Here is a 24,927-nt window from a genome sequence, read left to right as displayed (position 1 = left end):
TCAAATTGTGTATTCCTAAATTCTACGCCATCCTTATAACCACACTATATTCATTCTTAAGTTTCATTCATTAAGTTTCATAGAATGATTAAAGCATTGTAGAATTGAATGTTCCTGTAAAAATTAAATGTTCTAAGTTAGATATTATATACATAATGAAAATAATTTAAATGATACAAAATATAAATACTTATATAGTTATGCCAAATAACGAACCCCATGTGAATCCTAAAACTTTACAATATTGATGAATCTTTTGGACCTCAAAGGAATGAATCATTCAAGTCTTCTTGTCCTTCCTCGGGTTGTCTTCTTTTGGGCTCGTCTCCTTAACACACATAGCCACATATATTAGGACCCCTCTGAGAGTTAAAGTCCTAATTAGATTTGGGACTATATTTGATTAAGAGACTGCAACAATAGAATCCCCTATTCTTATAAAAGGGTTAGAGACTCGAATATGAGAGATCAAAAAATCTCTTTAGCTCTCTTCGATTTTTATCTCTTTTCTAAATTCTACAATATTCTTTGGATTTCTATTGAGGACCCTAGGGGGGTAAGGAGTGAAAAATTGTGACTAATCTAGTAGTGTTGACGCAACATATGTTTGGACTTTTGGATCTTCAGCAATTCATTCAAGGTTGGATCTCCATTGTGCATAACAGGTAGGCTCCTATGTGTTTATTTGCAAACATTCCTTGGTGGGACTATCTACCATTCCACTTACACCAAACTTGGGGTTGGATAGATAAAGATGTGTCGATAGCCCAAGATTACAAAAATTTCCTATTGGACATGTTATTCTCCATAGTAAGATGAACATAAGTAAATCTAAGCCGAACGTCTTGCACAATTTTCGCAAGCACCAAATTGTGACATTGGAATTGTTTTAGAACACCCAGTCAAACCCCTCCCTTCACAAATAATATACAATTGCACAAAAGGCCATATGCATTACAACATTAGTAGGAGAATTACCTTTAAATTTTAATTTAATCTATGACGCCCCAAAATTCAAGTCCACAACTTGATCCATAACCCGTGAATCAGGATGTTAATCCGAATATTGAAGGTTAAAAAATTATTAATCTTTTATGATATAAAATATATGTGTCATTTTTTGGTAAAATTATTTCGTGGTTAACAAAAAAAAAAAAAACTCTAAAATAGTTTGTTCTACTAGTAAACATTGATAATCCAAAATGTATGATTTTATTTAATTACTGAGACACCTCTAAATGGTGCATTTACTAAACTGTTAGATTTTTAACTAAATGTATTTTTCATAAAAAAATTTATTGTCACACATTACAAAAGAAAATATGAGAGAAAAATTCAGAAAAAGTTAGAAAATGTGTGTTGTACCATTGTGGACAAAATAAACACATTTTAAATAAATGATCAATATGGATTACATGCTCAATAATTTCATGAAAAAACGGTGGGATTGGAAAACTAATACATAAAATTAAAAGTTTCGTGTTTTGACTATTTTCAAAAAAATAATATTTCTTAGAGAAAAAATAAGCCGACATAGAACGTATTTGCAAATATAGCATAAATCTAGATTTGTATTGTTTATTTTAAAAAATATAAATCTACTATGGTGAAATATTCTAAAATAATAATTTCTTTGATAAAATATAAATAAGATCTAATCTAATCAATATTCAGAATAAAAGGGCAATCAATCATCACTTTAATTCATTATTCAAAGAATTTAATAAAACAACCCAAACATTCATCTGGGGATAATCTATTACATAAGATTTTAAAAATAAAATAAAATACAAATAAATAAATCCCCACAAGGTTCATTGTTTTGCATAATTTATTTCGAGACAAATCAAGATTGAAATAAGTGAAATATAAAAATGCATTTTTTATGTAATCTGACTGAGGCACCTCTTCGGAATGAGCATATGGAAAAAAATTTGAATAAACAACGTGAGAAAAATATTCATGGGTATTATTATACTCACCCATGATTTAATCAAGATAATAATTATATCGAGTAAATGAAGAATACTGTAAATCTTCTATTGTGTAATTGATATAAAATTTTAAATAAATAAATAAAATATGACATGCAATGATAATTCATGAAAATATTTCACCTACATAACGCAGGACATACATGTACTAAGTCATATACACACATAACACAAGGACTTCCATGGAAAATTTGAGTCCTTTTACCTTAGGGCATTCTGGCTCTTTCTTGCCCAGTCAAAGTTTTTTACCAATACAAAAATATCATTTTTCAAACCTCATTACCATGGACCATTCATCATTAATGAATTATTATCCCATAAATAATATATAAAAAGAAAGTCATAATTATTCTTACATCAAGAAAAAATGCATAAAATGATTGAAAAAAAAAGTATAGGTGTGCACCTACCTTATATTTTGGCTTAAAAATAAAATATGTTTTACACCTTGATTAGATGAATAATTTTCGTATTTCGCCCGAGAGCAAATGACTTTTGTGACGTTCTACCAAATGCTAACACAAATTCCATGTCAGATCTTAAGGCACTAAGTGGCACCTCGAAATTTTGGCATAGCCTCCTCTGTTTATGTTAGCATTCCAAGGTGTTCAACTTATTTCACCTGATAAATAACATTCATAATAATCTTGTGTATACATATCAAATATAATAATAGCGGAAGCCTATATACATCTAATAACATACGATAGATCAGAATACGGAATGATAAATAAAATACAGAATTATACAAACATTCATCACTCTAACAAAAGTTATAACGCTCAAAATAAGACCCATAATACTACCTGAATAAACTAACACTACTAGGGGGTATAGCCCCAATACTCATCAAATAACAGACTCGAGTCGTCTATCTGACCTACCAGATAGTCCTCACTCATTTTCTACACCTATCTTGTCAAGCTCCGGATTTGAAACTAAAAAAATGGAGAAAAAAATGGTGAGTAACAATGGTTACCCAGTAGGGAAGCAAATAATTTCAATCAATAACCTCTCCTACCATGAAATGAATAAACATATTGAATCATTTTAAAATATGAAAAGTTTTACAAAAACTACGATTAACATATATATATAGCCAGAGATGAGCAACTAAATATTTTTAAACTCACATTACATCAATCAACAGTATCCACTATAACATTTTATTTTTATACAAATCTAATTAACCAAATAGAAATATTAAACATGCATTTCATTTTATATAACAAAATAAGACAACATATACATAATACACAATGGTAGAGTAGTAAAATTAGAGAGTTGGGATTTACGACTAGATCGCTCCTAGTTGGGACATGATGTTTCATAATAAAGTATTAGTTCTTGATTTTGTATCAGGTCATTATTTACCATACTTGCAAAACTATTTATCCAACTTAGGCTAGCTGTTTGACATGACTTTAAGTAATAAATCTTTTTTCGATGTGTCAAAACGTTCGACTACTATAGATTATCAGTGATTACTGATTAATCATCTTCGTCTATGCCTATTAGGTGTGCATGTGATTCTCAAATATACAAATCATTCATATACGACCACCTTTACATTACAAGTTCACCCGTAAAGATAGAAAATAATAAATCTGAATTTCAGTTGAGACTCTGAAAGCGCCCTCCATCCGTGGGGTGTGCGGATCCTCTTTTGATTTTTAAGGTTTGGGAGTAACCACCTAGTTGTTATGGTCTATGAACCGAATATTAATTAAATTGAAAAAAGGTACTAATCTACGAAAAGAAAGGGTCTGGAGATCATGTTACGGGATTGGAATGTGTTAAAAACCAACCTCGCCCGACAAACGCTGATTTCTACTATTTTCCAAAAAAAATTACATTACTAAAAGACCTAAAATAAATAAATAAAACAAAATAAAAAATAAAAGATATACCTAAATGATCGCAACGATTTGTTCCCTCAGAGCTGACGGAAGACTCTTCGTATAAGATTCCTTGTTTTGTTTCGTCAATGGATCCGTTTTGAATGAAGTATCATTTTCTTAGATCTGAGTGTTTTTTAATTTTTTTTATATGGATTTATAAGCATTTTAAAAGGATTTCTAAGTGTTTTTTGGAGGATTTCTAGGAGTTTTTGAACAGAAACTAAGGTTTGGATGATAGGTAGGGGGTTAAGATTTCAAAATTAGGATTTTGGGAAGGTTAAGAGGATTTTTTTACCTATTTTTTTTAGGATTTATTTTGACCTGTGAAATTAGGTTGTGGAGGCTCTTATTTATAGATTTTTTTTTGAAGAATTAAGATTTGACTAGGTCTCTTAGGATAAGGTTAATTAGGATTTGATTAGGATTCTTAAATTAGGGTTTGACTTAAGTCTTATGAGATTGACTTGATCTTTTAAATTAAGTTTTTTAATCTTACGTACAATGAAAGATTATATTTTTGATTTTTGGAGAATCCCCTTTAATTATATTTTAATTCTTTAAGCCCTTAGATGAAGGGATCTCTTAATAAATATCAGGGGACTCTACTTCAATAAGTGGGCGACCATCAACAATTTTGCCTGAGAGCTTGATTGATTGGTTTAAAATTTTTTAATTTTAATTAGGATTTCACTTTACATTAATTAATATTTTAATTATTAATTTTAAAATTTTAAATTGTTAAAATTAAAAAATTACCGTTTTGCCCCTGAAGATGACTTTTGCATTTCGAGGTCGTTTTTCAACGTTTTGGGATGTTTTGGAATCGATTTTCCATAAAGAATTCAATGGGAATATCAATTTGTGTCATTTATGAATTTTTAGCGTGAAATGATTATTAACCCTTATGAGGGATATTTTCGTAATTTTATCGAATTTGATAAAAATTGACGAAATGGTTTATTTGATTTGATTTTGTTATTTTATGTGTTCGAATGAGTTTCCTAAGCGTGATGTGGGATTTAAGGATGCTTTGATGTTAGGGGTATTTTGATAATTTAGTTATTTTTTAGTGATTTTATCGTAAAACTTATTTTTATATGAAAAATGATGATTTTTATGTTTTTTTTTTGGTATTTTTTCCTAGTGTAGCGTGGTTTCTACAATTTTGTTAGTTTGAGATACCTCATCCGAATTTTCGAAACATATCTAGTAACAAAATAAAAATATTAGAATATTATCCATCATTGGGAATCATCGCAATCAGATTGACGAGTTGATTAATCAGGCGAGTGCAAAAATGGGGTGTCTACAGACTCTACTCTTATACGTGTCTCATACCACATATGAGCTTGGTGGTCCCTACTGTACATCTCAAGATAGTACACCATTCCAGATGATATGATGCACTATCCCTTCAGGCATTCAGAGACTTTTTAATAGCTCACAAAATTATATATATATATATATATATATATATATATATATATATATATATATATATATATATATATATATATATATATATATATATATATATATATATATATATATATATATATATTATTTTCATTTAAAAATAAAAGAGAAATTAACAATATAAGGTTAAGAATAGATATCCAATTTCCTACCTTGTAACTGTGACCACCTGGCCTAAAATAAATAATAGAACTTGAAGCCTCTGCGCCAACAGAATTAAAATAAACGTGCAACTAATAATTAACTTTGGATATCCCTTCACCAACCTACATACAACATTACAATGTAAAATGCAAACATCACCTCTCTGATGTGATTATTATATTTTACTGTTTCATCCCCTTTTCCCTTATTTTTATTTTTATTTTTAATTTTCGCAGTTTTCAATCTGTCGAACAAGATATTCACTTTCTGATATTCATCAACTCAATATGAGTTCATTGAATATTAAATCATTTTTTTTCTAATTATGAAATTCATTTTTTTTATCAATAACATTGAAAAATTACAAAACTTATATTAAAATAAGGTCCGAGCAATCCACATATCCCAATTGGCGGAAATAACCCGGTGAAATATCCTACTCATGTGTAATTTATTATAAAATATAATTAAACATATCAAATATAGAAGTTCTAGCATGAATTTAAAATAATAAAAATAATTATTTTTTTTGGAAACACATTACAAATTTTCGTTAAAATCCTAAATGCAATTTTCACAATCTATGGTTACCAATAGAAATGGAAAGTCCTTATCAATTTCTAGGCGACATAATTGAAGCACGTGCGCTGAAATCGAGATGATCAACATGGAAATCAAGATAGATCTAACTTCGAGGTAGTTGCTTTTTAAATTTAACCCGGTAATTTTAAAGATCTCGGTCGTCCTTTCTTTCTTCTACAACGGATGACGGTTTGACCTCAAAATAGACAAAATTTAGGGTCGAAGTTTCAAAATTCTCATATTATATACAGTTGTTTTTTGATGATACGGGGTGAAAAAGAGAAAAAAATTGAAAATAAATTAGGTGGCTTTGATAGAGAATGATGTTGCAGACGTTTTTCCCTTCTGTGTCAGAGGTCGAAGACGGACCGTTAGCGACGAATCGGAGTTTGAAAATTGAAAAAAAATCAATTTCTTTTAAAGTCCAACTGGTTTTGGGCTGTTTAGAATGACGATGAATATTTTTTTATTTAAAAAAATTATTTATATAAATGCGAGACGAAATCGATATTTTACCTATTATTTCGTTCAATGATAACTTAACCGTTCGAACTCTAAAAGTGACGATTGAATACTCTATTTTATCTAATTTTTCGTTCCAAACCTAATGGTGTGGTCAAATTCTACAAATTATGTCTCTTAAAAAATTTTACTTTTTTGGCTCAATAGGACCCTAAAATTGACGTTATTTTCATTTTTGACGATAATTTGACTATTTGAACTTCAAAAATGATAAGTAAATAGTCAATTTTTCTATAATTTTTTATTACGAATCCAATGGTATAATTGAATATTAAAAATTCTTGCTCTAGTAAAAAGTAATTATTTTAGCCTAGTTCGACTCGATAATCGAGGATTTTGTAACTTTTCTATTCGGATTCGCATTTGAGCGTGCTTACAAGCTAAAGTATATTTTTTGATCATTTTAAATCTAATGGTAATGTTAGATTTTATTAAAAATGATTATAAAATGATCCTATAATTTTACCTTAAGTCTCACTTTCAGGATCTTCTCAAAATTCTATTATTTATTTTCCTCGAGATACAAATCAAAAACTCAGAATTTTACAACTTTAGTAGATATACTTTTCAGGAACTTCTTCGATGGTATTTTTCTAATAAACAATAATATTTTTCTAAATATTCTAAAGTGGAGCGAGGTGAGCACGAATTTGGAAAGACTTTTAGAGTTTTTAAACTTCAAAAATTTATTTTTCTTATCCCCCTAATAGTAGTTTAGGTTCCCAACAAATTGGTGTAGCCTTGATCTTATAGTTTGCACCCATTTAAGTTAAAATACTTCATGTCTCATTATAACATTGATTATTTTTTTTTAAAACACATGGAAACATCTTCTAGTTTAATGTAATCAAGCAATAAGATTAAAACACATGTCACATTTTGGATTAAAAGAAATAAGATTCTACAGTAGGGAAGTGACATGTGACATAAGAAAGTTTTACAAATTTAAAATTATCAAATTTATTGGATAAACATTAATTAACCACCCCATTTTATCTCCCACAGTTCAACAATAATTTAAATTAAAAAATAATATGTTAAGGCACCCTTTGTATTTTAAAATTTTTAGGAAAATCCCTTATTGTCGGACTTCATATAAAAAGATCAAAATACCCATTTTCAAAAATTTCTCAACTTTTAACCAATAAGATCATCAATATCACCACATTATTTTTAAAATTTTATTATATAATATATCATGATAAAATATAAGATTCTCACAAAGTAAATCATAAAAAGACAAAGAAGACAAAAAATATGTGAAAGGGCAAAATAACCCATAAAATTTCTGTCTCCCAAAATTTAGGAAATATAATATATTTTGTAAAATTATATTCTAAATGTCTTTTACGTTTTGGCCGAAGTGAAGTTTTGACATTTGAGGGGCAAAAAATATAAATTACTCAATAAAAATGATGATTACGTCCCTAATATAATTTTTATTTATTTATTTACTAAGTTATGATTTCTAAGGTTTAAATAATTTATCAAACTCATGTAAAAGGATAAATATTTTTTTGATAGTGATATTTTCAAAGTAACTAAACTATCTTTAGGTGAAATTATCTTTTAATCCTAAAGAGAAAAAAATATAAGTGTAGAAAATGATAGAATAAAGTTATCAATTATATTTAATCAAACATACATATAATATTATATTTATGCATTTGATCAATTTTCAAGGTATTACATAATCTATGCAACTCCCTTTTGCCAACTTTGAATATTTTGTCTTGATCGACCTTTAGACACAATTCCTTTCTAGACTTCTCTCGCAAAACCACACTCCATAAAAACATGGTCCTCGTTCTCAGTGTTGTTCTTGCATAATATATGTGAAGAATTATTCACAACTCCCTTCCTGAGCAGTCTATCTCGGGTTTTCAAACCCACCATCCAAAGCCAACCATATGGTATAACTATGCTCTAGAATGTGGTGATTCACTACACAATCTTGGTTCAATCCTTTTCAATTGGATGGATGTTGAAGCTTTAAATTGTTGATTTTGTAAAGAACACTTCTATAGGGTCGGGCATCTAAGCAACCTTGTCCTCCTCATTTAAGTTGATGTCAATGGAATCCAAGCTCTTTGATGCATTCAAAGCTATCCTAGGGAGATTCCACTCCCATCCCCGATGATCGAACTAACCTTAGCCTTCTTATGGAGCACACCTGTGAAGAATCTTGTTGGGAGCCATGGCTCATTCCACAAATTGGTTCCCTCTTCATTTCTTATAATGTACTTGATCGAGAAATTACATCTTTAAAATTAACTAACATAGATATAAGATCAATGGATTAGTAATTTTATGTTTTGACGAAAGTGAACTTGACAATTAGTAAGTTTAAATGTAATACAAATGCACTTTTGAAGTTCAAAAACTTGGTGTTGATAATCCTCTATCATGTCTTTGATGTTTTTTCATAGTTGATCAATATTTTAATTTTGTGAGTTTAGTGGTCATCCATCTTCAATCCTTCTCGAGAAGAAAATGATTTTTTTTGGGAAAATTACTTAAAAGACCTTGGCGAAGGGATTTCTTTCTAATTAGTCCCCAAGTTTTAGGGCTTCTTTTAATAGTCCATTTAGTAAAATTGTATTTTCTAATTAGCCCCTGAACCCCATTCATCACATTTCTCACTATTGAATACCCTAATCGTTTTATCTCACCATTTTTGTCTAAAAGGATCTTCGACACCCCTATTAAGTTTTGGGGACTCCATTATACCAGAAATGATTTAAGAAAGAAGAATAAGCCATTTTCAATGGTATTTTTTTCAAGCTTTTTGAAGACGTATGTAAAAAAAATTAGATCTTTTTCAACTTTTTTTTTTTCATCTTGTTTTTGGATGAAATTCGATCAAAGATGGTTCTTTTGATTTGAAATCTTCTAGACAAGTCGTTATCTCAAGTTTTTAGTTGATTTCCATGTATTTTAGTTAAAAAAACTTGAAAAACAAAGATGAGTGGTTTTACCAGCGTTGAGTTCAACATGTTTGTAAAATTATCAAATTCAACAATAAAAAATGTTGAACTCAACAATAAAAAGTGGCGAGCTCGACAATAAATAAAAAGTGGTGAGCTCAACAATAAATAAAAAGTGGTGAGCTCGTTAATAATGAGGGATCATAAAGAAAAGCAAGTTTTATTGAATGGACTATCAAGCCACTGAACAACACTTAGGGACTATTTATAAAGAAATCCCTCTGCCAAGGTCCTTTAAATAATTTTTGATTTTTTTTTTTCTCTAAAACCTAATCTGAATTCTAAGGAAAATACTAAAGTGACATTGAAATTTACATCATTTCACGCATTGCTAACGTGGATGTGTGTATGGAACAATAGAAGCTTTTCATTAAGATAAGAGTGAAAAACATCCATGGTTCTGTGGGCACCCCATGCCAACAATGTATGAAACGACATAAATTTTAATGTCAATCCGCACGACTCAAATTTTAAAGGAAAAATTACTTAAAGGACCCATGCGCAGGGATTCTTTCTAAATAGTTCTTAAGTTTTGGACAATCTCTTAATAGTCCATTTAGTAAACTTTTATTTTCTTAGTAGTCCATGGACCTCATCTCCCACATTCTCACAATTGAATGTCCTAATCATTCGAACTCATCATTTCAATTAAAAAAAATGGATTTTTAACATGTTAATTGAGTTTGGGAGACTCCATTCTATCATAAAGGATTTAAGAAGGAAGAAGAATTCATTTTCAAGGGGTTTTTTCAAATATTTTGAAGATGTACGTTAAAAACTAGGGGGTCTTCACCCTTTCTCTTAGTTTTTAGATGAAAATCGATCAAGAATGATTTTTTTGGGTTGAAATCATCCAACCAAGTCGTTATCTCAAGTTTTTAGCCGATCATTCTGTGTATTTTAGTCGAAAAAACTCGAAAATTGGAAATGAGTGGATTTTACTAGTGTTGAGTTTACCACTTTTTATTTAAAAAGTGGTGAACTATACATTAAAATCGTAATGAGTTCGATAGAAAAAATTGTGAACTCGACAGTAAATAAAAAGCATTGATTTCCACAATAAATTAAAAGTGTCGATTTCGACAATAAATAAAAGTGGTGAACTCGATAGTAAATAGTTGTGAGTTTGACGATGAAAATTGTGAACTCGACAATCAATAAAAAGCATAAAGTTTGACAATAAATAAAATTGGTGAACTTGATTGTAAATAAAAAAGCGGTGAATTCGCTAATAATGAGGGACCATTTAGAAAAGAAAAATTTACTAAATATCTTGCCAAGCTACCCTTAAAAATTTAGGGACTATTTATAAAAAAAATCCCTCTATGAGAGTCCTTTTAAGTAATTTCCCAATTCTAAACTATGAATGTTAGGTGATCGAGGTGTGACTTGGGCCACCGTACCTCACGTAGAATTTGGTCAAAATAATGCGAATTTTACAAAAATATTCGTTAAAAGTTGTTAATAGTGGTGAAGTGGTCCACATCAATCCCTATCTAGGGTCCACATCAGCCCCTCTCAGTGGAGTGGTTCCGACCGCCAATGCAGAGTATTAACACTCTATTTCTATAATGCGGTTAATCTGAGCATATTCTCTCTCTATCGTCACATTTTTATTTTATTTTATTTTATTATCAGTTTTGCTCATTTTTCTTATCTTCCTCTCATTGTTTCTAACGTTTTGGGATAAAAAAATCAAACAAAATCGAGTAAACTTTTCAGAATTTCGACCTTTAATCGAGAATCCCTTCGATACCCTTTTCGAGGGGAGTATGGATCTTTGGTCTCTCCATGTAAATTACAGTAATCGATGCCCTCTAATCTTCCCTTTTTTGCAGCGAAATTCATTCGCTGACAGACCTTTCTCTTGCAATATCGTTAAGATGGGATCTTTCCGAGTTGATGATTTGGGGAACTTTTTCGATATTAGGGTTTCGAAATTGAAGCCTTCTTCTCCATGTCGATCTTTGGTCGTACGAGCTATGGGGAAGAAGAATCACGACAATTCGTCCTCTTCTGGTGAGAATTCCACTTTAGATTATTATCTTTTTATGCATATAGATACTCTTAAATTTGATTGGAAGAACATATTTGATTGATCATTCTAAAAAAAAAAAATGATTTTGAGAGGGAAATTTTCCAACGTATGATCTTCTGCATTTGTTGTCATCTACAATCTTTAAGATTTTGTGAAGCAATGGTAATGTCTCTATGCTAAGGCAACAGCTTTCTAAGTTGGTACAGTTTGTGGGTGGTAGTACAACAGACAAGTGTTCAAAACCCATTTTTACCTGCTTGCGTAAGAGGAAAATAACAGGCAAAAATAATAAATAAATTTCTTATTGGCTGTAAGAGTTGGTATTAAGATTAGTATACTTGACCTTACTGAACAGAACTGGAATTGTTGTTTGTTCCACTAGAGAGGAATGTTGACCTGGGTTCTTGGATGGAAGGGTGTGCCGCGTCTAAGTTTAATATTTTTTTTTTATAGGTATAGGGTTAGTGGTTCACACAAGAAGTTGGGTTCAAGGGGGTTTGAACTTAGGATGTGGGAACAACACTTCACATATCTTGCCAAGATGCAAATCAAGTCAACAATCATGGGTTCCAACGAGATTGTAATTATTTATGTTTCTACTTATTTGGGTTTAGATTTAATTTTTTATTATTCGGGATTGTTTTTTAGTTTTGAGTTGTCTTTGGGTTATTCTAGGAGTTTAATTCGAGTTTATTTACTATACATGTCATTTTTATTTAGGTCTTATTTTTAGGGTTAAAACTTGTTGTATTGAGTGGATTTTTTGTGCCATTTAAAATGCTATTCAGTTACATATCCAATGAGCCCAAGATTTTGTAATTCCGGTGAGTTTTTAGAAAGTTATGGCCAAAATACCAATGAGATGTTAGTTCTACACGGGATTGACTCTCGAGGTTAAAAACCATCAATTTTTATGTTATTTTAATTCGATTAGGATTTGAGTTATTATTAGGATAGGATTTGATTCATTTTCGGATTAGGATTTTGAGTCTAGCCTATATATATGATTATTGTAATTAATTTTTTAATAATGAATGGAATAAAGAAAATTTTACAGCTCTCGTATTGAGTTTTGTCTAGATTTGGATCGTGGTGTGAGACATAGGTATTATCTATTTTCTTCTGTTTTTATCTTTTTTTTCCTTAAATTTTTACATCTTTCCTAGTTTTTTCATGTTTTTATTTTTATTTTCAAGAAATGTTTTTTCTGGAATCCTTCAAGAAACCCATCAAATCCTTCCTAAACCATGTACACCTATACCATTATTTTCTTTCCCAAATCTACACCTAACCCCAACCAAATACCCTAACCTTCCCCAAACCCTAATTGCAAAATTTAGTATTTCACCACCTAATTACCCTTTCTATCACCCTTCCCAAAGTCGAACAACCCTAGAATTGAACAATTCTAGATTGTCCTACATAAGAGAGTTGAACTCCCATTACCTTTTTGTTAGGTTTTTCATTCCTTCCCACTGTCCGAGCTTCATAATTACATGGATCTAACTAAGTGGTTCCAACAAATCAAGTTAAACCAGTTCATAACTTGAGTAGTTAAAAAAAGAGGACAAAACCTCCTTCATGATTGAAAAAGCTAGTGTATGCAACAAAAGCCTTTTCGTAATCATAAATAGGATAAACTGTTGGAACGCATTACAATAGGTATGCTGTCGTATCTAGTCCAATATGAGTGATTTGCTTTCTTAAACTGATCCACTGACCCGAGTGCTTGCCCAAGCCTCTGCATTTGTTTTTAGTTTTATATGGACTAGGTCCTTTTGGTGTGAAGGATCAAACCTAGTGCTCACTGCCCTTGTTCCAAGATCTCACTTTATTCATGTATCAATTTCATTAGCCTAAAGTTACAGATGACTCTATTTCGATTACAATGTTAATCCTTGTTTAGTCGGCTTTGAGATGCATATGAATCAGAAATCGAAGAACGGGATGCTTTAAAAGGAGGATGGCAATTGGCTTCAAAGTCCGCAGGTATAAGCTATCGATGGAAGCGCTAGGCGAACCTGTAACAGAATACGGGTCGAGTAGCAGATCCAAAAGAAAAGGACTCAATCCTTGGCTAGACCCACCCCTCTTTTTCAAATCATTAATTCCACTCTTCTTTCCCCATTTGGTGCTTGGGCGGTGGCATCAACAATTCCATCAGTTCTTGGTTCTGTGGATGAAATTCCAAAAGAGAGGGCCCTGGTAGAAAGATAGAAATTGTGTTCGGGCACCGTACCCTAGGTACGTCCTTCGGTCAATTAACTATTGACACCGAATTAAGATACTAAACCTTGCTTCTCAATGTTCGGATGACCATGCATTCTGTTTGATATTGTATGGTAGACTTATAACCATCCAATTGGAAACCTTAAAAAGAGAGATCAAACTAGCTAGGATCGAGGATTCACGCCTTCCCTGGAAGGGAAAGGTCCGCTCCAAATGAAAAGACTCCATCGCAGCAGACCGCTATAGAAACCCCCTCAAAGGCAGCTACATATAGATGAATGAGGATCAATATCGTTCCCTCATGAAAGGTCAGTTCAAGAAGTAGAAGTTTACGTGGAAAGAACACCAAGCAATGGACACGGTCCTCGGGTTGAATAGGCTGCTTGCAACCATTAAAGTGAGTCACCTCCAAACCATATTGAAAAAGACTAAGTCAACTAAAGTCCATTCTTTAGCGCACACCTCCGCATGCTTATCGCCTCGGTGCTAGCTTCTTTAACTCGGAATGATAACACGAGCCCTGGAACAGATTGTTTCGGATAGCAGTCTTAGCATCAGACTAAGGAAGAAGGAAGGCGATTTCAAAGCGAAGCACTAACTGGCACCTTAGCTAGTCCGAAGGGCTGCTACTAAAGCCGATAGGGAGAGGAAGTGCTGCGATATCAAACCAGGGTCAGTAATCGAGTCCTGGGTTTGATTCCCTTGTTGACTTCCTTCCCTGTGTCTTCTTTTTGAAATGCGCTAGTAACCTAAGAGGCGAATAAGTTGATTCACCTTCAGTGGAAGCTGCTTTCCTTTATACAACTTTTTTAAGGGAGTTTTTTTTTTATCATAATAAAATAAATATAGAGCTGCTTCCGCTTGAGTTGGTGTTAGCTAAGTTAGAAGCCTCTATCTGGGTTATGACACGTCCTCGATCATCCTTTCCGACTCTTACCTATTTTTAATGCTTCAGCTTGTCTTCCATCTCTCATGATACTATATTCTCACTTCTTCCATTATTGATGGTAATGGTGCATAATTGTTCACCAGATGTTCACTTAGTTCAAGGCTATGTTACTAGATTCGTTCTTAACATACCAAATTGCAATCATTTTGTGTACGGTTTGTGCTGGGTTCATGGAATACAACGAACCAAGTACTAACCAATTTGCGAATTCAACCATTCCAATTCACTTTTTTCATTGGGTTTGGTGATCCAAATAGTGAAGATATAACCTTTTTTTTTGTTGAGAAATTTTGAGTATGCCTTTTCATCTTCCTTCTTCTTTGTGTATGTGTATAAAAGAGAAGCTAATCTTCTATTATGTCTACTTCTTCATGTATACCTAGTTAAAATTGGAATCATTATATGTATTTATTTCTATTTAGCTCTTAGAGTTCTTTAATATTATAGTTGTACTTGTAACATGCATACTTGAATTATATATATGCACATGCGAACCAAACTAGCGAACCAAGAAACGAATTCTCTCTCTCTACTCCCACGAATCGGATTCGTTCTAGAGTGGCGAGCCACAAACTTGAATTCGAACCAATGAACTAGGTAACATAGTTCAGGTCTTCCGGATATAATGAAGCAAAGCCATCAATCATCATCAATAACTTTTGGTGAAGTGAGTATGGCTCTTTGAATCACAAACTTTCAACATCGTCATTCACTTCTACAATTTTCAATACCTTCCTCTTCGTAAATTTCCTATTCTTTAGCAAGTTGACCTTTAGTTTGGTTTGACATTTAAGACATTCAAAATGGTGGTGTTTGAATGATGACACTTCAAACAACTAATTCAGTTCATGTTGTTTGCAGTGGTCTATATGGGCGACAACCACCTTTTGACATCCTCCTTTCCATTGTTGAGGGAATTGGGGGTCTGTGCTTCTTGAAATTACACCTTTAAATATTAATTTAGTTGTAGAGGTGAATATGACTTTTTAAAACGTTTTGCAAGAGGCATAAATTCTAAGTCTTAGGTATGGCTATGTAAGTAATTCCTAGATTTAGCTTCCTAAGCAAATTTCAACATAGGGTCACATTAAAATTAAAAGAAGGGAAATATATATATATATATATATATATATATATAATCACATTTAGGGTAACATTAGCACGTGCTAGGATTATTTTTTATTATTATTTTTTTTTGATTGATATTAGGATTTTAAATCAAGCAAGCAATTTCAGTCAGAAATAGCATCAAACACTTAAAGCACACGAGATTTATAGTAGTTTGACCAAATTCCTACACCCACACCCAAGGTTCCCTCACGTAGGATCTTGGATTTTCACTATCTAAAGGTTTGTGGTTCATCCCAAACCTTTTACAGCTGATTTTTCAAGGACAAACCACTAAACCTATCACAAGAGCTCTCACTGTGGTTTTGGACAAGGTAAAACTAGAACCTGAACAAGGGAGATATTCCCAAGACTACTAGGTTTTTACCAAGGAAAACCCAACAAACCCACTACTTACTCTTTGATTGGTGCTCTACCACTCAAGAGCTTTGTTTTTCCTAATAGAAACCAAAGAAAAGTAAGGGATAGATAAGTGACCAAGGGGCGATGACTCTTGCATTTTGATGTAGATGTACCAATATAGCTTGAAAGGCTTGAATCTCTTCAATGCTTCAAGAATGCTCCAGCTCCAATCATCTTTAGCTTTCTCCAATTGATGTTCCAAGTGTACGTTGATGGGATTGTGCCTAGGATGTGGGTGGAAAAGTTTGAAGCTCTTGATCTAGGTTAGGAATTTGGGTTCTTCATCAAGAGAAACAATGTTACTTGACTCCCAAGGATGTAGAAGAAGAGTGAAGGGTGCGTGTGAAAATAATGGCTAAATCTCTCCAATAGATCAAGCAAAAAACCCCAAGGAGCTGGGCTTATATTTAAAAGATTTTGAAAATAATGGCTACGTTCAATTGGCCGAAGATCCTTCTCGGTCACTGAGGGGTCTAACAGCTAGTTTTGAAAAACTTGCTTCAGTTAGCTGAAGTTGACCGAAGCTCCAAAGATCAATTTTATACTGCCTCTGAAAATCTGACCGATTGCTCTTTGGTTAGCTGAGGAAATCCTTCGGTTAATCGAGGATCCTCTTTGGTTAGTCAAAGCTAATCGAGGAATTTTAGACCAGTTTACAGTGGCTCTAGAATTCTAACCGAGGGATCTTCGATTAGCCGAGGAAGGATCTTCAACTAGCCGAAGCTAACTGAGAAGGTAACTGAAGGGAAAAAAAATTATGAACTTGAGAGCACTAGCGTTAGGGCTTTTCTATCCTGAAGGTGGGTTGCTAGGTCACCTAAATTGAGTCCAAGAAGGTCTTGGGGTTTCTTAGGGAGGCACAACCTCAGATATACCTGTTGGATACTTTGTTGAAGGCGGTGTTTGTGAAATAATCTGATGTTGTTGTAGATGCACAAGGAGGCCTTTTAAAATTTTTTTTTTTTTCTTATTATTATAGATAGGAGGCCTTCAAACACATTGGTCACGAAATTGATGTCAAGGAAACTCCGTAATTAACAGTTCTTGTTTTGGCTGATTGGTATCTTGTCTTTGACTAACTTCACCATGGGGGCTGAAGTTCTAGGGGAGGAACAAGAATCTCTTTGCCTCAACATCCTTGGGCTGGAATTTCTATTAACATTTTCTCCACCTTTAAGGCATAAAGATAGGCATAGTCTACCTTCAAAATATCATGCATAGCAATTTCATCTTGAATTTGTTGATGTACATCATTGATGTAATGGTTGATCCATTTCTCTTCCGATCCATTTGTCATTAATGTTAGTCTGTGTCGTGAGGAGATAGAACTCCTATGTATATTCTATGATACTCTTATTACATTGTCATAAATTCTGACCTCGTTGATGAAGATATTTGGAGTAGTTTTTTTTTAAAACTTGTGATGAAGATGAAATTTCATCTTCTACTATGATGAGATCCTTTCTTTTTCTTGTCGAAGATGATCTGATTGACCATCTTCCCACCATGGTAATGCATAACCGAAAAACTTAGCAGTTACAAATCTCATCCTGTGATGATTAGGTATTTCTTTGAAGTCAAAAATGTTTTCTACCTTTCCCAGCCACTTAATAAATTCTTCTGGGTTCATTCCACTGTGAAATTCTGGCATCTCCACATTGATTCCATAATCTCTTTCGCGGTGTTGACCGCTGATTTGATGAATTTTAAACCCAAATTTAGTTGGAGCTCTTCATCAGCAATATGATATGTCTGCAGTCATTTGTCTCATCCTCATATTCATCACCTTCAAAGCCTGGTTATACTACATGTTCACACATAAGTAGATCTAGTCTTCTGGTAATATCCTCAAACATGTGTTCCACTTAACCAAGCTGTTGGTTTGTTGTAGGATTCCTCCTTGGTCGCATACCATCCAAGGTATTTAACCTGGTTCTAATTCCAATAATGTAGACTGCAGGAAATTAATTTGAAAAACTAGGCAGCAGAAGAAATAGGAGAAAATTCACCTGTTTCTTCCATAAATTTCAGTTGAAGAGAATTCTGGACTTATTTCAGCTCTTATACAAAGTTGCATAAGAGCAGCAATAAAACACTAAAAAAGTCTCCTTTTAACCAAAGTAGAAAGCAAAAAAAAAAAAAAAAAAAAAACCCTAAGATTCCTTCATTACAATGTTTTGAAACTCCTATACAATAGGCCTTTGAAAGTGGCCTGTAAAAATCTTGAAAAGTAGCCTCTGAAAAAGTGGCCACTGGACTTGTCAAAAAAGAAAAGAAAGTGGCTACTGAATAGGGCTGTCAACAGATAGTAATCAGTTCAAATACATGTATATTCAAATCCGAATCTGTGTTTTTTTTTTTTTCAATTATATTTGAATCCGAATCCCATGGACATTCTACAGCAATATTCGAATTGGAATCCAATTATCCTATCAGATAATATCCAATTCGTCCAATAAGAATATCAGATTCAAATGACATCTGAAATTCAGATCAATGCCTCCTTTGAACTAAGTATTCTATGATAAACTAATTGAAAATGAATTGAATGCCCTCGTCTTCAACCTATAGTCAAAGACCTTGATCTTCTCCCCTCAAAACCAGTCATCTTCAACCCTCCCATTTTTCATCTTCAAATCCAGTCATCATATGACATCAACCAACTATCCTTTTCTTCAACTTACAAACGTCGAAGGAAATATTGGATTTTTGGGAAATAGAAATTAATGTAATTTTTGGGTAGAAAAAGGGGTTTTTTCAGAGGGTTAAAGGAAGGTTGAGATTGATGGATTTTGAGAGAAAAATATAGGGTTTGTTTTCGCTTGAGGTTGAAGATGAGAGATGTTACTTGGAGAGGTGTCCCATGCTTCAAGTTCAGCCCTAATGGTCGGTTAGACCTTCTGGGGGTTAGTGGCCATGCTAGTAGTTGAATGGGAAGAGGTTGCTTCCGACAAAGAATTATCTAAGAAGAGAGAGGGTTACTTACTTGGATGTCACCTATTCGCCAGAGAAGATCGTTGGATCTCCTGGCTTGTTTGTTGTAACCCTAAGGAGAGAGGAGAAACAAATAGTTGGAGAGAGAATTCAAGAGATTTCTTAAAAAAAAAACTATTTTTTATCATATTTAATTGATATATAATAATAATGATCATTATATCTATATAAATCGAATCGGATATGTCAATATCTGAATCCATATCCCAAAACTTTTCGAGTCTTAAAAATTATTTGAATTCAATTTTTTATTTATTTAGAATATCCAATTTTTCAGTTCAGATTCGAATTTTTGACTATCCATTGACAGCCTTACCACTAAAGCTGCCATTAATGAGCACGTGCAACATAATGACTTATTTTTTAAATGGACCCGATCTATTTAAGGCCCAGTACTGTCTATTTTATGCCCTGTTGAACAGTAGTTCAACCCATGCTGTATTGAGGTCTATACAGCAAGGCCTGATTTTAAGATCTGTTTAACAGTAAAACAGCCCTGCTGTATTGTGTCCATTTAAGGCCTGGTAAGGCCTCATTTTAGGCCTTGTTGTAGTAATGAAATTTGGCCTGTTATATGGTTGGGATCTAGGATACATCAATTTTAATCTAATAACTTTGTGCTATATACAAGTAAATTGTCATACTCATTAATGTATCACAAAAACACTTCTATGGGCATATGTTAACCAACCAACTACTCCAAAAGACCGATCTGTTGGAGAAAGGGAGAACTATGAATGTAAGGGGATCATGAGGCTTAACTAGGGTATGGCACGCCCAGGAGTGGAGCAAAATATACACTCTACAGCATGCTCTCTATGGAGTTTAATTAGCTCTTATTAGAATTAGTCTTGCTATTCATATCTCTACTAATGGAATGTGGCTCACCACTAGAGCCTAGAACTGTTATTTTTACAAAAAACATATTTAACTCTTGTCATTTTTTACTATTTTCTTCATATATGTCCTTAATTAAAGGGTTGATATCCATATTTTTCTGAAAACATCCTTGTAATATGTAGACTTCAAATTGGGTATAATTGGGGCATTTTAGAATTTATATGTATACTTTGATTAACAACGAGGTAGATGAAACTAATGTATTTCTTTCAAGTTACCATTTAGCATTTCTGAAAGAGTAAATTTATTGCGTGCATCACAGATGTTTAGTAAAACTAAAGAGGCATAAGAAAAGTCAAGACTTGAAAATGTGTTACGGGGCAAGTTCTACAAAATCATGACAACCAAATTATTTAGATGCCAATGCTCAGGCAAACCATGGTTCAATTTTTCTTTTGCTAGGCAAGCGAAACAAGCTAGGTGGATGTGGGTTTTGAACCTAGGTCATGGTATCAACACTTGCAGACTTTAACCAACTTACCAAGCTGGCACCCCAAACCATGGTTTCAATATTTCAACATACTTAAGTCGAAATCAATTTCAGGTACTTGTCATAGGAAAATACAGAAGAAGGCCCTTTTCGTTTTATAAAATTACACCCGTGTATAGAAAAATCACAGATGTGCATGGAAATTTCAACCATTTTTAACAAAAAAATATCAGAATACCTAAAAGATAGAAACATATCTCAAAATGAATAAGAAAAATAAGAAACTTATTAGGCAAGTATTTCACGTTGGTAAGTACATGTCGTCTTCATCATCATCTATACCTTACCTTTATTATTTGGAGCTGGCAACATGAATAGATTTTGACATTCAGTAAGTTATGTTTTGTCAATGCATGTATCTTCATTTCTTATGCTATTGCTCCATTTCATATTTGGCCTTCCCATAATCCTTTAGAAGCCTCTACTTTCACCAATGCACTCCTTAATGGTGTTACAATTGGTCTTCATTCTAACACGCCCAAACCAAATCACGTTGATTTATTTTATCTTGTGTTGGGGTTCTTCCTAGAATCCCCCTAATATACTGTCTTTTTTTCAATCATAGTTCTGTGGTATTACCTTTCTTAGGCATTATCAACTTAAGTAGTTGGCACCTTCATAAATCTCTATGTTAAATTTAAGAACTAATGATTCTTATAACAAGCCTGGAGTCATTTCCTGGTTGGCCCCTTGATCAGTGTCATTTAGTCTAGCACAAAAATACATGTTAACCTATCCCTACCAATATTCTTAGTGGTTTTCCACATGGGCAAGTGGGACCCACATGGGCTGATTTTTGGTGAGCATCCTTTAATCATGGAGCTGATCCTAACAAAAATTTCAGCTGATTATAGAACTTTTTAAGTGTGGGATTCGCCTGCTTCCAGGTGTGACATTATCATACCCATGTTTAGTAAATGACCCTTTTATATTCATTGTGCGCCCCCTTCTTAATAGGTTGACCTTTTATAAATTGAAACAGCAAGGACCTTCAATTTGATCAAATTTTTTAGCTAACAGTTGGCTGGATCACAAGTTTCAGAATGGTCATTTTTTATAGCATAATCTCCATGCTGAGGAGATCTTCACCAGAGATTAGTGTTCAATTCATTTTCAAGTAGGCTCACATGGATTGTCTAGGCCTAAACTTTGTTGTGTATGATCTCCATAATGAGTACATAGTACCGAAAAATCAACCCATTCTAAACTTCCAACTCTATCAAAATTATGTTAAAGTTAAAGCATTCTTTCACTTTTTATTTTACTTCTAGTTCATAGGGTTAGAAGTTTCCAATTGAGCTTAATTTTTTGTGAAGACGATCTCATTGTGAAAATATCATCCTCACAAAAGTCAGCCCTAGACTCATCTTGGGTTTGGTAGAATCCATTTCAAAGAGGGAGTGGGGTTGCTAGGTAGCTATGTCTTCAATATAGTGATATCTGTTAATCTCGATACTCCATTCAAAGCTTTCTATTGGATATTAGGAAACATGTATATACTTAAACTAGATTGATTGAAAAAGGCTCGAGAAGTGTTGATCCCATGACCTAGATTCAAATCCCATTGAACCCACCTTCACCTCTGCTGATACTAACTCTTTGTCTAAGCCAAAAAAAAGATTGATTGGATTCCAGCTCAACTGGTAAACAGGTTTAGCAAGGATGACCATGTCTCCTATAACACTCGTTTGTATCAAATGTGGAGAGAGCTCTACAAGAGACTACCGTATCTGAAACACATTTATATTAATTTAAGTTGCATATAATGAGCATTACTTTTATTACAGGAAATAGTGATCAATCTATTCCTGAAGGAGGTGATGGTTCAAAAGGAAGCGATTCTACTCCTGAAAGCAACAAATCTGATGATTCTACCACTAATAAGTTCCATGGTATAGTTTCAGACTGGAGAACTGTCAGAGCAAATCTCGTTGCTCGGGAGCAGGTAGATCATGATGTTTCTTCCTATTCAGATAAAATTCCGCTTTTCTTATTTCTCCAGCATAAAATAGTAGTGTATCATCATGTAGTTAAGAAAATAGGAAAAAAGAAAGAAAACTTCTTCACTCCACTTATTGACCTGGGGTATATGGAAATTCACCCCCAACCCTTCTCTCTTTTCACATGTTACAATTTCACTAGAAGGGTGGCATGTGCAAACACACGTGTATCTAAAGGGCTTATTTGTAATTTAAAATATTAAATAAAGGGTGGTTTTGAAGATTACATAGTAAAAAAGAGGATATTTTTGTAAATTTGAAAATAAAAGGATGTCTTGTAATTTTGAAAACTACACGCAATTTTAGGGCGTGCGATTGCAATTTTATTGGTTTTTGACCAAAATGACCCCTATTATATTAAGTTAAAATGTTAAGGTGGGGGGCATTTTTGGAATCCAAATTTTGATCTTGAACCACTTCTACACCACCTTCTCTCATTATAATAGTAAATGTATAGTTTTGCGATAAAGCATTCCTTGTAGTTCCACAGATTTTCTGTTAGTTAATCAAACATTTTTGAAATGCTGATTGGTTTTGTTCAATTGTTGGAAAGGGTGAAGTGCATATAATTTGAGAAGTCTGTTCCAGGGTTACTGAATTCGCTTGTAAGGAATTGGAACCAGTTTGCGGTACAGTTTGCTCTTGGTTCGTGAAACAACGTGAACCAAGTGAACTTCATAATTTTACTCTAATTTTTTACACCCCCTCCACATATTAGTAATATTTGAGATATCCCCCTAAATTTCAAATTGATAGCATGCCCCTTCGACTGTAGTCTATATTATTAATAGACTGATGAAAATTGACCAAAAACTCTCATCTTCAACCTGTAAATAAAAAATCCACTTCTTTTCTTCCCAAAATGTACCATCTTCAACATCTTTTTTATCCTACTCATCACTTCAACCTTCAAATACCCTCATCTTTGTATACCCCTATATCTGGGTTCACTCTTGACCTTCCCTATTTTGTGATTCATCTTGCATGTTGACACTGAACAAAATATGGTCATGCTGATTATTTTTGAAAAATTGGAAACAGTGCATTATGACATTTAAAAAAAAAAACATCCAACAACTTGGGAGTCACTTTATGACACGCTCTTGTGGGGTCTCGTACCGTGGTTCTTTGCGACCTACATTTTGAAATTGTGTAGGTAACCTACATTGTATTGCTCTGTTATCCTGGCTCAACCGTGGATGTGTTGCACAAGGAATCTGACACTAACTTTCCTGATGGTAATGATGTTGCTAGGAATTCTTGCATCTAAAATTAACGAAAATAAACACTTGACGTTCTTATCCAGGTACTACTTGTAGACACTGATGCTTCTGTCCCGGACGGGACTATCCGTGAGTCCTCTAAACCTCTTGGTGTGAAGTGGGCACACCCTATATCTGTACCTGAGACCGGCTGTGTCTTGGTCGCCACCGAGAAGCTTGATGGAGTTCGAACCTTTGAAAGGACTGTTGTCCTTCTCCTTAGATCCGGAAGTAAAGATCCACGAGAGGGCCCTTTTGGAGTTGTCATCAACCGCCCACTTCACAAAAAGATTAAACACATGAAGCCCACAAACATGGATCTAGCTACCACCTTTGCAGACTGTTCTCTTCATTTTGGTGGTCCTCTTGAAGCTAGTATGTTCTTGTTAAAGATGGGAGGTAATTTACAACTTCCCGGGTTTGAACAAGTGATTCCCGGATTGTGTTTTGGTGCTAGAAACAGTTTGGAAGAAGCTTCGGGGTTAGTAAAGAAAGGAGTTCTTAGGCCGCAGGATTTTAGATTCTTTGTTGGGTATGCAGGGTGGCAGTTGGATCAGTTGAGGGAGGAGATTGAGTCAGATTACTGGTATGTTGCGGCTTGTAGTGCAAATTTGATTAGTGGGACTTTGGCTGATTCTTCGTCAGAAGGTTTGTGGGAGGAGATTTTGCAACTAATGGGTGGTCAGTACTCAGAACTTAGCAGGAAACCCAAACAAGATAGCTGATGAAAGTGTATTTAAGTAAAACCCAAATGTACAGTTAAGTTTGTTGGGACTCGAGGTTTCGGTAGATCATCCTTTTATTTTTTTTTCTTGAAAAAATTCTGTGTTTATGCTTGTTGAACGTAATGTCATATTTTAATTAGTGAAGTGAATTTATGAAATTAGTTATGGAGTTTTTTCTTGTTAGAGTGGAAGCTTCAGTGATAA

At 33.3% G+C, this 24,927-nt stretch overlaps 1 protein-coding gene across 1 annotated transcript; it reads left to right on the top strand.

Moving 5' to 3' along the window:
* The first annotated feature begins 11,223 nt into the window (after window positions 1-11,223).
* LOC147404567 (uncharacterized) lies at window positions 11,224-24,906 on the top strand. The gene is made up of 3 exons (XM_086440583.1): window positions 11,224-11,625; window positions 22,524-22,681; window positions 24,043-24,906. Exons 1-3 carry the CDS (start codon window positions 11,379-11,381, stop codon window positions 24,721-24,723), a joined length of 1,086 nt encoding a protein of 361 aa, XP_086296709.1. The 5' UTR covers window positions 11,224-11,378; the 3' UTR covers window positions 24,724-24,906.
* The last annotated feature ends 21 nt before the right edge of the window (window positions 24,907-24,927 follow it).

This window comes from Akebia trifoliata, chromosome 4 (genome assembly GCF_017979445.1).
Source record: "Akebia trifoliata isolate Shusen 1 chromosome 4, ASM1797944v1, whole genome shotgun sequence".
In the NCBI taxonomy this organism is placed as follows: Eukaryota; Viridiplantae; Streptophyta; class Magnoliopsida; order Ranunculales; family Lardizabalaceae; genus Akebia; species Akebia trifoliata.
Note: the sequence above shows the minus strand (reverse complement) of the source record. Positions and strands in the feature narration are given on the sequence as shown.